Here is a 13,645-nt window from a genome sequence, read left to right as displayed (position 1 = left end):
GATTTCTCCACCTCACATTCACTCCTCAAACTGCTTCTCAATGGCTCCAGTCTTCCCCACTCCACTAAAGCATCTCCTTAAATCCAACTTACTTTCCAATTCTGATCTCATTTGAACTCTCTTCAGCATGTTTTCTGTTGTCTACACCATTTCCTCTTTGAAATATTTTCTTCTCTGGGTTTCCATGAAACCACAATCTTCCAAGTTTTCTCCTACCTCTCTGGCCACAACTACTCAGCCTCCTTTGTTGTTTCCTTTTAAATATTTATGTGGTTTATTAATTTTTAAATAATATTACTTAAATATGATGGAAAACACATAGAATATCAGACTACAGAAAAAATTTTTAAATGAAGTTCCATTTTTAATCCAAGCAAATCTGAGAACATAGTTTAGACCAGCAACCTTAAATGAGATCTTGAATTACCTCAATCTAATCCTGAAACCTTACAAATGCAAACCTGTCAGCAGAAGAGAGAACAAGACTAGATGTATGGAACAGATGCTGGACTCGGGTGCTCAGGCCGTAGGGACGAGACTGCCATTATGCCACTCCCATATAGTCAGTCACAGGAGAAGCAAAGAGAACGAAGGAAAATGCTAATTATTAAGATTTCTTCCAAAAAAGACATTTTCAACCTGTTTTTATGGTCTATCTTCCTTTCTTTCTTCTTTTGACTTCCTCCCTCCTGCCTGCCTTCATTCTTTTCCTACTTTAAGCTTTAAGAATTCATTTTGGAAAGCAAAATTTACGTATAAAAAATATACAAATCATGTACATACAGCTCGATCAATTGTCACAAAATGATCACACACATATACAAGAACTCCAGAAGTTCTCCCATTCACCCTTCCAATCATTACCCTTTTTATTCTCTAAAAATAACCACTGCTATAGACTGTTTATGCTCCCCTCCCCCAATTCATATGTTGAAGCCTAACACCCAATGTAATGGTATTTGCGGGTGTGGCCTTTGGGAGGTGATTAGGTCACAAGGGTGGAATCCTGATAAACAGGATTAGTGCCTTTATAAAAGAGATCCCTAGATATATGGTGGGGGGAGGTGGTCTTGTCCCTTCTGCCATGTAAGGTTATAACAAGAAGATGGCCATCATGACCCAGGGAGCAGGCCCTCATCAGACACAGAATCTGCCAGCACTTTGTTCTTGGACTTCGAGCCTCCAGAACTGTGAGAAATACATGTTTAAGCCACTCAGTATAAAGTAAGGATTGTTGAAAGCAGCCCAAAGACAACCACTGTCTCAATTTCTAATACAATAAGTTTGTTTTGCTCATTTTTGAACTTTATATAAATGGAGTCATATGGTATGTATCATTTTGTATCTAGCTTTTTTCATTCAACATTATGTTTGTGAGATCAATCCATGTTGTCGCATGTAACTTTGGTTTGTTGGTTTTCACTGCTATATAGTATTTCATTACAGGAATATGCTACAATCCATTCTATAACCAATTAACATTTGAATTTCAGTTTAGAATCATCAAATTATGTTGGTATAAACATTTTTGGACATGTCCTGGGGGAGACATGTTGAGTATTGGTAGAATGACTGAGTTATAGTTTTATCACCTTTAGTACGTAATGTTAAACTTTTCCAAAATGATTTTACCTATTTATAATTCCAGCAGCACTGTGTTAGAGTCTAACTGCTCTATAGCCTTTCTAACATTTGAAACTATAAATCTTTAAAATTTTAGCTGTACCGACAGGTATACAGTGTTATCTCATAATGCTTTTTTATTTACTATTACTTTTTACTACACTGAACACATTTTCTTTTTACTTTTTTTGTCATTTATTCACTTCTGTGTAGTTTACTACCAATTTCTTAAGCTGAGTTGTCTGAATTTTTCATACTGACTTTTAAGAGTTCTATTATATTGGGAATATGACCCTTTTATCATTTTTGTTACTAATATAACCTATGGCTTGCCTCTACCTTCATAATGGTATCTCTTTTGATAGAAAAGTATATATAATTCTTAATATATTAAAAAATAATTTTAATGTAGTCAAATTTATCAATCATTTCTTCAGGTAGTGGTTTTGGTCTGCTTAGTAAGTCCTCACCTACCTCTAGGTTTAAGATATTCTCATATTTTGGGACTTTATTCCACAATATCACCCAGAATCTATTTCTGGGTTCTCTGTTCTGTTCTACTGGTTTATTTATCTCTCCTTTTATGATATTTTATTTACTTATTTATCTTTTTTATATAGCATCATTTTTATTTTTTTTATATAGCATCATCTTTATTTATATTTTTTATATAGCATCATCTTACTGTACCTTTATTATAATTCTTGATAGTATGCTGGTTATTCTCAGTTTGCCCTCCAGACACACTTGTCACACTAACCTTTATTATCCTGCTATGTATCCCAAAAGATTAACAATGAGTTATGTCAAAGGGCCTACTTGCCCTCTGGTTTCCAATCAGGTTTAAGCAATGGGAGATATCAACAGGAGATTAGAGGAAAGCAGGAGAGAGGTCAAGGATTTTATACCTCCTGACTTCCTCTCTGCTGGGCTGCATTTGACAGTGGCTGTATTTCCTTTCTGATACTCAAGTTTTAGTCCAATAGCCCTCTTCTAAAACTGTAGCTCTCTTTATAGATCCCATTAAATGCTCTCCCCTAGTTCTTCATTAAATTCTCACCTCTTTACATTATCCGACCTATTTTCTATCTGCACCCTGCCTCACACAATATAGTAAACAGTGTCTATGAGAGATTAGAGTACACCAAGTAGGCATGACAACTAAATGCTATATGGGATCCTGAATTGAATTCTAGACCAGAAAAAGGACATTATTGAGAAAACTGGTGACATTTGAGTAAGGTCTGTAGACAGTTAACAGTACTGTATCGATGCTAATTTCGTACTTCTGATCATTGTACCATGGTTGTTTAAGACAGTTAAGATTAAGAAAAGTTTGATGAAGGTATATGAGGGAATTCTTTGTACTACTTTGCAACTTTCTTTTAGATTATTTCAAAATAAAAAATTTAAGAATAAAGTGACAGTGAGAGAAAAAGTGTGTCTTGGTTATTGTATGGCCTTTGCATTTCCATATAAATTTTATTAATTTTTTAAATGAGGTATGCACAATGTAATGCACAAATCTTAGGGTACAGCTCAATGCATTTGGACATGTGTATACACTCACACAACTATCACCTAGATTAAGGTATCAAACATTCTCGCTAATTTTTTATCCCTTCACCTATTTCACCCATCCCCCTAACCACCCTCTCCTATGGCAAATACCTATCAGTTCTCTGTGTCTGAGTCTATTTCTGGTTTATTTGTTCATTTGTAAATTTAAAATTCTAATTCTTAATTACCTGTTACCATCTGATGAAGACTGCATTAAACCTGTAAGTCAGTTTGGAGAGAAATAACATCTTTATATTACTGAGCCTTCCCATCCATAAACATATTACAACTCCCAATTTCTTAAATTCTTCAAAAAATTTACTCAATAATGTTTTAGTTTTTTTCTGTAGTGGTCTTATATATCTTTTGTGTAACTTCATCTTATTTCATATTTTTATGCTATTATAAACAGCATCTCTTAAAAATTTTTAAATCAACTTTTTTGAGGCATTAATTTTCATATGATAAAATTTACATAATTTAAATGTCTAATTTGATGACTTTTGACAAATATATACATGTAGAACCATCATTCTAATCAAGAAATGAACATTTTCAACTCCCACTAACTATACACAGCCTTTGCCACCAATCTCAATTTGAATTACTCTCAATCCTATGTGAGCTCTGGAAATTGTGCTTCTTACCCACCCCGCCCTCTCCACTGTGATTGTTCTTTCCTCAGCAGTTGTTTCTAGCAGGGCCTCAGAGTTTTAAGTTATGTATGTGCAGCCTGGTATTCAGTCAAAGACTCAGGGGCATTTTTGTGCAGATCTGGAACTCCTGTTTAACTCCTTTTTGGTTTGTCTGCCCTACAAATTCTAACCATCTGCTCTTACTTTATTATTTTCTATCTTCTACATTCTTTTTTTTTTTTTTCTCTTTTCAGTTCCTTTGTTAACTTCTTGGGATGAATACTTAGCTGACTAATTTTGAGGCTTTATTTTCTTCTAATATGTGCAAAAAAAAATGTTAGATTCCCTTTAAGAATAGTGTTGGCTGTATCCTCCGGGTTTTGATATGTCATATTTTTATTTATTCAATTCAAAATACTTTTAAATTTCCATTGCAGTTTTTTCTTTGACCCAGAGTTACTGAAAAGCATCTCTCTTATAACATCATCCATGTAGAGCTTAACACCTAGTGTGGGGAAGCTGAGGTTCCTATGGCCAGGATCCTCACTGAACTTAAACCACCTGATGATGTAACTTGCCTGTTGCTAGGCTACCACTTCCACACCTTTAGGCAATAAGCTATTATTGGGCTATATATAGAGCTCGGCCCAGTGCTCTGGGCGGAGGCAGGGACACTAGTGCTCCACCTACCACTAGGAGAACAAGCCGGATAATAAACCCCTTCACCCCAAAGAAACGTTCTACTGTCATTTCTTTGGTCACACTGAATCCACAGCAAACTTGCTGGGGCTGAAACCCATTGGCAAGACACAAGTAAGGAAGATGTGTGTTAAGAAATTTTCAAGCTAGGATGTGATTAACTTCAGGGAGTAAAGTGAAAGGTTGTGCTGTAAAGTGTTAATAACATTCTTCTTTTTAACACGGGTGGTGGTTTCATGAGTGTATTTTCTTTGTGAAAATTCTTCCAGCTTTAAACTTATGTTATATACGCACTGTAAAGTCAAAAAGATTCCTGGCTATATTTATGTATGTGTTTTCCAAATGGACTTTAAAATCATTTTTTCCATTTTCAAAAACAAAAAAAGACTGAGTTTCTAACTCAAGTTCATTATACATATACTTGCCTTATATTTTTTCATAACTGCATTGCTTTCAAAGTTAGCTGTTTCTTCCATAAATCGACCTACTAGTAGCATAGCTCGACCATGGATTAACATGTTCTTACTCTCAGATGGGGTTTTATTTTCAGGAAAACATAATTCAACACCCTTTTGAAGAACAATTAGCGCCTGGTGAACATCACCCTAAAAGAAAAAAGGCAACAACAGCCATTTATTTTAAGAACGTATTTGTATTTTCTAAAAAACAAATTAAGTTGTTAGCATTTAAACTTCATTAGGATGTTTATGGATAAATCTACTTGTAATTTCATGTTTATCTCTCATTTCCCGCCTTTGAAAAAGGAAGCATTGCTTCATTTCATATAGAACTCTTATATTCATTTATTCATTTGCTCATTCATTTTACAGTCAATCAAAGTACAAGGAACTAGAGATATATGTAGATAACTGGGGATGAACAAATATGAATAAATCGAAATCTCTAACTTAAAAAAGTTCAGTCAAATGAGGAAACAGACTATGTAAAATAGTAACAAAACGTGCTAACTGCTAGTATGAGAAAAAAGTACATAGGTATGATGAAGGATAAGAAGGGAAATCCCCCAAATTTACCTGAAGATATACGAAAATGGAGAACAGCAGTCAGGAAAGATTATCAAATGAGGATCATCAGAATTAGGTCTTACAGAATGAGTAGAAATTTTACCAGCAGAGAATTCTGTGACGCTCTGGAAACCATTCCTCTTATAGACACCCCCCACCACCCCATGATTATTCCTGGTAGAAGGAATAATAAGTATTAACTGGGAGAAAGGAAATAGTCTAGTTTTAGCTGAAGCCTCAAGGGTTTGTGAGAGAGTGACAAATGAAGTTGGAAAGACAGATGGGGACTTGATCTGAAAGGGTCTTGTGCAGTTTCTAGAAGTCAGACTTAATCCTGAAGGCTTGAAGAATACTTCACAAGATTTTAATCAGGGGAGCAATATGACTTAATGTACATTTTAGAAAGATCAGGGTGCAGCAATGTACAGAGAGAAATAGATTCAAAAAAAGGGTGTTAATATTAGAGACTATAAATGCTAAGAGTGTGAATGAAGCAGCAGAAATAAATGAAAGGGAGAAGACTCAAAAGATATATTTCTTTCTTTATTCCACATACAAATATGCAATGCAGTATTATGATTAACTATAGTCATAATGATGTGCATTACATCCCCATTATTTATTTATTTTATACCTGGAAGTTTACATCAAAATATCAAAAGATGTTTCTAAGGTAGATTTAGTCTCCAATGGATGAGCAAAGTGAGAAAGAGAAGTTCAGGATGATCCCCAGATTTCTGTCTTAGATGAAAGGATGCAATAGAGGCTTATTTAGAAAAATAGGGAATATAGGAGGAGAAAGTTATTGAATAGATGATGAACTACAATTTGAACATATTGAGCTTAAAGCATTACAATATACGGACTAGCACTAGTTCAGGAATGTCCAGGTATTGACTAATACCAGCTGAATTATTACTTTCACCTTCTATCCAGGAAATATCTCCCTTGTCCTTTCTCAGCCACCATAAAGTTAGTGCAATCGCAGATGGCACCAGCTATAATGGCTAAGTGTCAAGAACAGAACATGCTATGCCAACTACTAGCTCTAGACTAGTGGCAAGCATGAGGAGATACGTACTTAGTAGACATTTAAATCTGGGGCATAAGCTTCGCAAGTAGTTCACATATTTAAAAAGTCCCCCTTGTCATTTCTATAGCTTTAATCTGGGGATTGCTGGAACTTTTGTTCTGAAACTAAACCCTTCCTGACAGGCTACATTAGAATTAATCTTGACAGTAATACTGCAAGTCCACATGGAACTAATTATTTGCCAAGGATTTAAGTAAGGGATAGTGTTACTTTCACTCAACAAATATTTCCTGAGTGTCTACTACATGCACCCTGTATACAGATGGCAAAAGCAAAGTAAAAATTGTTTGCTTCCCTCAGGAAGAAAAAGGAGAGATGTAAACTGAAAGAACTGCACTTCTGTCCTGAAATAGAAAGATATTTGGCAACTTCAGGATAAAATTAATAGTTTCTTCTGATTACGACAGACAAATGATAAAGATGACAGAAAAAGGTGGTTCTGAATGTGAATTAGGGATTGTCTCTCAAGTCAAGACTGAGACAATCTTTTAGTTAAATTGTTGAATACACTGACTGAGACAATCATAACTGAATATGCATATGTTTATGATGATCATTCCCGTGGCCTAATTTACCTTGGACCACAGCCACTTTGCCCTTTCCACATACAGTTCAGCAAGTCGTGATTCGCCAGCATTAAGGAGAGCATTGTAGGCCGTCTGGTGGTGACCAGCTTTTCTAGCTACTCTGGCACTCTGTAGCCAGCATTCTCCAACCATTTCATTGTAGTCTGGTCTAAAGGATTGTGACAAAAAAGGGGGAAAAGAGCATTTTTAAGTGTATTCAACAATTTAACTAAAAGATCTGTTCCCAGCATAGAACCTTCTCAATGCACAATTCAAAAGGAAACAAAAATTAACTTATTATGAAAAAAGATTTTAATTTTATTGGACTACTCCGTTTTTACAGACCCCATATCTATGACGACCGTATTATTGACTTATATCTGTACCTCCCCAGACATGCTGTCAATCTTTTTCTAATTTTTTACTTATTTTATTCATTTTTTATTTTGGTATCATTAATCTACAATTACATGAGGAACATTATGGGTACTAGACTCCCCCCATTAACAAGTCCCACTACATAACCCATTACAGTCACTATCCATCAGCGTAGTAAGAAGCTATAGAATCACTACTTGTCTTCTCTGTGTTGTACAGCCTTCCCTGTGCCCCCCGCTACATTATGTGTCCTAATTGTAAAGCCCCCTTTTCCCACTTATCCCTCCTTCCCACTCATCCTCCCCAGTCCCTTTCCCATTGGTAACTGTTAGTCCATTCTTGGGTTCTGTGAGTCTGCTGCTATTTGGTTCCTTCACCTTTTTGTTTGTTTTTATACCCCACAGATGAGTGAAATCATTTGATACCTGTCTTCTCCAGCTGGCTTATTTCAAAGAGCATAATGCCCTCTAGCTCCATCCATATTGTTGCAAATGGTAGGATTTGTTTTCTTCTTATGGCTGAATAATATTCCATTGTGTATATGTACCACACCTTCTTTATCCATTCATCTACTGATGGACACTTAGGTTGCTTCCATTTCTTGGCTATTGTAAATAGTGCTGCGATAAACATAGGAGTGCATATGTCTTTTTCAAACTGGCCTTCTGCATTCTTAGGGTTAATTTCTAGGAGTGGAATTCCTGGGTCAAATGGTATTTCTATTTTGAGTTTTTTGAGGAACCTCCATACTACTTTCCACAATGGTTGAACTAATTTACATTCCCACCAGCAGTGTAGGAGGGTTCCCCTTTCTCCACATCCTCACCAACATTTGTTGTTGTTTGTCTTTTGGATGGTGGCCATGTGGTTTTATTTTGCAATTCTCATTGTGGTTTTAATTTGCATTTCTCTCATTATTAGCAATGTGGAGCATCTTTTCATGTGCCTGTTGGCCATGTGAAATTCTTCTTTGGAGAAGTGTCTGTTCAGATCCTGTGCCCATTTTTTTATTGGATTATTTGATTTTTGTTTGTTGAGATGCATGAGCTGTTTATATATTTTGGATGTTAACCCTTTATCAGATCTGTCATTTATGAATATATTCTCCCATACTGTAGGATGCCTTTTTGTTCTATTGGTGGTGTCCTTTGCTGTACAACTTTTCAGCTTGATATAGTTCCACTTGTTCATTTTTGCTTTTCTTTCCCTTGCCCAGGGGGATATGCTCATCAAGAAGTTGTTCATGTTTATGTCCAAGAGATATTTGCCTATGTTTTTTTAAGAGTTTTATGCTTTCATGACTTACATTCATGTCTTTGATCCATTTCAAATTTACTTTTGTGTATGAGGTTAGACAATGATCCAGTTTCATTCTCTTACATATAGCTGTCCAGTTTTGCCAACACCAACTGTTGAAGAGGTTGTCATTTCCCCACTGTATATCCATGGCTCCTTTATCATATATTGATTGACCATGTATGTTTGGGTTAATATCTGGACTCTCTATTCTGCTCCACTGGTGTGTGGGTTTGTTCTTGTGCCAGTACCAAATTGTCTTGATTACTGTGGCTTTGTAGTAAAGCTTAAAGTTGGGAAGCAAGATGCCCCCCACTTTATTCTTCCTTCTCAGGATTGCTTTAGCTATTTGGGGTCTTTTGTGGTTCCATATGAATTTTAGAACTATTTGTTCCAGTTCATTGAAGAATACTTCAGTATTTTGATAGGGATTGCATTGAATCTGTAGGCCGCTTTAGGCAGGATGGCCATTTTGATAATATGAATTCTTCCTAGCCAAGAGCATGGGATGAGGTTCCATTTATTATTGTCCTCTTTAATTCTTCTTAAGAGTGTCTTGTAGATTTCAGGGTATTGGTCTTTCACTTCCTTGGTTAGGTTTATTCCTAGATATTTTACTCTTTTTGATGCAATTGTGAATGGAATTGTTTTCCTGATTTCTCTTTCTGCTGGTTCATCATGAGTGTATGGAAAGCATCAGATTTCTCTGTATTAATTTTGTATCCTGCAACTTTGTTAAATTCAGATTTAAGTTCTAGTGGTTTTGGAGTGGAGTCTTTAGGGTTTTTTATGTACAATATCATGTTATCTGCAAATAGTTAGTTTGACATCTTCTTTACCAATCTGGATGACTTTTATTCCTTTGTTCTGTCAGACTGCCGTGGCTAGGACCTACAGTACTGTATTGTATAAAAGTGTGGCGAGTGGGCATCCCTGTCTTTTTCCGATCTTAGAGGAAAAGCTTTCAGATTCTCGCTGTTAAGTATGATGTTGGCTGTGGGTTTCTCATATATGGCCTTTATTATGTTGAGGTACCTGCCCTCTATACCCGTTTTGTTGAGAGTTTTTATCATGATGGATGTTGAATTTTGTCAAATGCTTTTTCTGCATCTATGGAGATGATCATGTGGTTTTAGTCCTTCTTTTTGTTGATGTGGTAGATGATTATGGATTTTCAAATGTTGTACCATCCTTGCGTCCCTGTGATGAATCCCACTTGATCACGGTGTATGACCCTCTTGATGTATTTCTGAACTCAGTTTACTAATATTTTGTTGAGTATTTTTGCATCTATGTTCATCAGGGATATTGGTCTGTAATTTTCTTTTTTTAGTGGGGTCTTTGCCTAGTTTTGGTATTAGAGTGATGCTCGCTTCGTAGAATGAGTTTCGAAGTATTCCCTCCTCTCCTATTTTTCGGAAAACTTTAAGAATGGGTATTACGCCTTCTCTATATGTCTGGTAAAATTCAGCAGTGAATCCACCTGGTCTGGGAATTTTGTTCTTGGGTAGTTTTTTGATTACCAATTCAATTTTGTTGCTGGTAATTGGTCTGCTTTGATTTTCTGCTTCTTCCTTGGTTAGTCTTGGAAGGTTGTATTTTTCTAGGAAGTTTTCCATTTCTTCTAGGTTTTCCAGCTTGTTAGCATATAGTTTTTTGTAGTATTCTCTAATAATTATTTGTATTTCTGTCGGGTCCGTTGTGATTTTTCCTTTCTCGTTTCTGATTGTTGATGTGTGTACATTCTTTTTTTCTTTTTATAAGTCTGGCTAGGGGCTTATCTATTTTGTTCATTATCTCAAGGAACCAGCTCTGGGTTTCACTGATTTTTTCTATTGTTTTATTCTCAATTTTATTTATTTCTTCTCTGACCTTTATTATGTCCCTCCTTCTGCTGACTTTGGGTCTCACTTGTTCTTTTTCCAGTTTCAATAATTGTGACTTTAGACTATTGATTTGGGATTGTTCTTCCTTCTTTAAATAAGCCTGGATTGCTATATACTTTCCTCTTAGAACTGCCCTTGCTGCTTCCTACAGAAGTTGGGGCATTGTTCTGTTGATGTCATTTGTTTCCATATATTGCTTGATCTCTGTATTAATTTGGTCATTGATCCATTGATTATTTAGGAGCGTGTTGTTAAGCCTCCACATGTTTGTGAGCCTTTTTGTTTTCTTTGTACAATTTATTTCTAGTTTTATACCTTTGTGATCTGAGAAATTGGTTGGTAGAATTTCAATCTTTTTGAATTTACTGAGGCTCTTTTTATGGCCTAGTATGTGGTCTATTCTGGAGAATGTTCCATGTGCACTTGAGAAGAATGTGTATCCTGCTGCTTTTGGGTGTAGAGTTCTGTGGATGTCTGTTAGGTTCACCTGTTCTAGCATGTTGTTCAGTACCTCTTGTGTCCTTACTTATTTTCTGTCTGGTGGATCTGTCCTTTGGAGTGAGTGGTGTGTTGAAGTCTCCTACAATGAATGCCTTGCATTCTATTTCCTCCTTTAGTTCTGTTAGTATTTGTTTCACATATGTTGGTGCTCCTGTCTTGGGTGCATAGATATTTATAATGGTTATATCCTTTGGTTGGACTGACCCCTCTATCATTATGTAATGTCCTCTTTGTCTCTTGTTACTTTCTTTGTTTTCAAGTCTATTTTGTCTGATACTAGTACTGCAACTCCTGCTTTTTTCTATTGTTTGCATGAAATATTTTTTTCCATTCCTTCACTTTGAGTCTGTGTATGTCCTTGGGTTTGAGGTGAGTCTCTTGTAAGCAGCATATAGATGGGTCTTGCCTTTTTTATCTATTCTGTGTCTTTTGATTGGTGCATTCAGTCCATTTACTTTTAGGGTGATTATTGATAGATATGTACTTATTGCCACTGCAGGCTTTGGATTTGTGATTACAAAGGTTCAAGGGTAGCTTCTTTACTATCTAACCGTCTAACTTTAACTCGCTTGTTAAGCTATTATAAACACAGTCTGATGATTCTTTATTTCTCTCCCTTGTTACTTTTCCTTCTCCACTCTTTATATGTTAAGTGTTTTATTCTGTACTCTTTTGTGTTTCCTTTGACTGCTTTTGTGCATAATTGATTTTATTTTTTGCCTTTAGTTAATATTTGGTTGGGTTGCTTTCTTTGCTGTGATTTTATTTTGTCTGGTGACATCTATTTAGCCTTAGGAGTACTTCCATCTAGAGTGACTGTAGAGGTGGTTTGTGGGAAGCAAATTCCCTCAACTTTTGCCTATCTGTAAATTGTTTAATCCCTCCTTCAAATTTAAATGATAATGTTGCTAGATACAGTACTATTGGTTCAAGGCCCTTCTGTTTCATTGCATTAAATATATCATGCCATTCTCCTCTGGCCTGTAAGGTTTCTGTTGAGAAGTCTGATGATAGCCTGATGGGTTTTCCTTTGTAGGTGACCTTTTTTTCTCTCTCTGGCTGCTTTTAATACCCTGTCCTTGTCTTTGATCTTTGCCATTTTAATTATTATATGTCTTGGTGTTGTCCTCCTTGGGTCTCTTTTGTTTGGAGATCTGTGGGCTTCCAGACTATTTCCTTCCCCAGCTTGGGGAAGTTTTCAGCAATTACTCCCTCAAAGACACCTTCTATTCCTTTTTCTCTCTTCTTCTTCTGGTACCCCTATTATGCAAATATTGTTCCGTTTGGATTGGTCACACATTTCTCTTAATATTCTTTCATTCCTGGAAATCCTTTTCTCTCTCTCTGACTCAGCTTTTCTGTATTCCTCTTCTCTGATTTCTATTCCATTAATGGCCTCTATGCACCTCATCCAGTCTGCTCTTAAGTCCTGCTGTTTATTGTTTCATTTCTGTTATCTCCCTCTGGACTTTATCCCTTAGCTCTTGCATATTTCTCTGCAGGTCCAGAAGCATGGTTATGACTTCTATTTTGAATTCTTTTTCAGGAAGATTGGTTATACGTATCTCGCCAGGCCCTCTCTTTGGGGTTGTTTGAGTGATTTTGGACTGGACCAGATTCTTCTGCCTTTTCATGGTGATAAAAGTGTTCACCAGCAGGTGGCACATGTGTCAGCTGGGAAAACAAAGTCCCTTCCTGTCTTCTGGTCACCTTGCCCTTCTACGCTGCCTGTGCTGGTTACCTGCACACTGGGAGCAGTCTCTGGGTTAATCTCCTGAGCTGCCATGGGCGGACAGTCCTCGGCATAGCCTAGGGCACTCCGTGGGGTTGCAGATATGTCAGGTGTATTCTCCTCTGAGAATGGCACCCTTTCATGCCTTCCGGAACTTGCCCTGGCTTTCTCTGCCTGTGCCAGGCAGCTGCATGCTGGAGACAGTCTCTGGGTCTGGCCCAGTTAGCTGCACACTGGGAGAAGACTGTGTGGTTGCTGTCGGCGGGGCTGCTCCCTGGCTGGTCTGCAGCAGTGGCAGGTCAGCCTGCTTGCTTTCATCGCCAGTAGGGGGGAATGAGCGGCAGGCTGCTTAGCACCATGAGGGGCTCTGGAGCTGCATTGCCACCCAGGGGTTAGGGTGCCTGATGTTCCTCAAGACTCCCAGCCTGTTGGGCTGACTGTGCTGGGACGATTTTGTCCACCTGTTAAACTCTTGTCCCTTTAATACTTTAAAAGCACTGGCTTTTCTTTTGTCCCAGGGGAGCTGGCTGTAGGGACCCGCTCACAGTCTCCATCTCAGTTTTTACTTCTCTGTTTCTCTAATATCCAGTATACCATGAGATGTGTGTCTGTGCTCCCAGTGCAGATTACTAGGACTGGTTATTTAGCAGT

At 37.0% G+C, this 13,645-nt stretch overlaps 1 protein-coding gene across 3 annotated transcripts in view; it reads right to left on the bottom strand.

The window, feature by feature from the left end:
• ATR (ATR serine/threonine kinase) overlaps positions 1-13,645 on the bottom strand; it is a 142,396-nt gene that overhangs the window by 21,031 nt on the left and 107,720 nt on the right. For all 3 annotated transcript variants that reach the window (XM_036877351.2, XM_036877350.2, XM_036877354.2), the window contains 2 exons: positions 7,211-7,370; positions 4,943-5,122 (listed from right to left, as the gene is read on the bottom strand). In XM_036877351.2, the coding sequence (XP_036733246.2) occupies positions 4,943-5,122; positions 7,211-7,370 (340 nt within the window). The remainder of the gene's footprint in view (positions 1-4,942; positions 5,123-7,210; positions 7,371-13,645) is intronic.

The sequence above is a fragment of the Manis pentadactyla genome, chromosome 1 (assembly GCF_030020395.1).
Source record: "Manis pentadactyla isolate mManPen7 chromosome 1, mManPen7.hap1, whole genome shotgun sequence".
Classification (NCBI taxonomy): Eukaryota; Metazoa; Chordata; class Mammalia; order Pholidota; family Manidae; genus Manis; species Manis pentadactyla.
The sequence above is the reverse complement of the archived record's forward strand: the minus strand, read 5'-3'. Positions and strand labels throughout refer to the sequence as shown.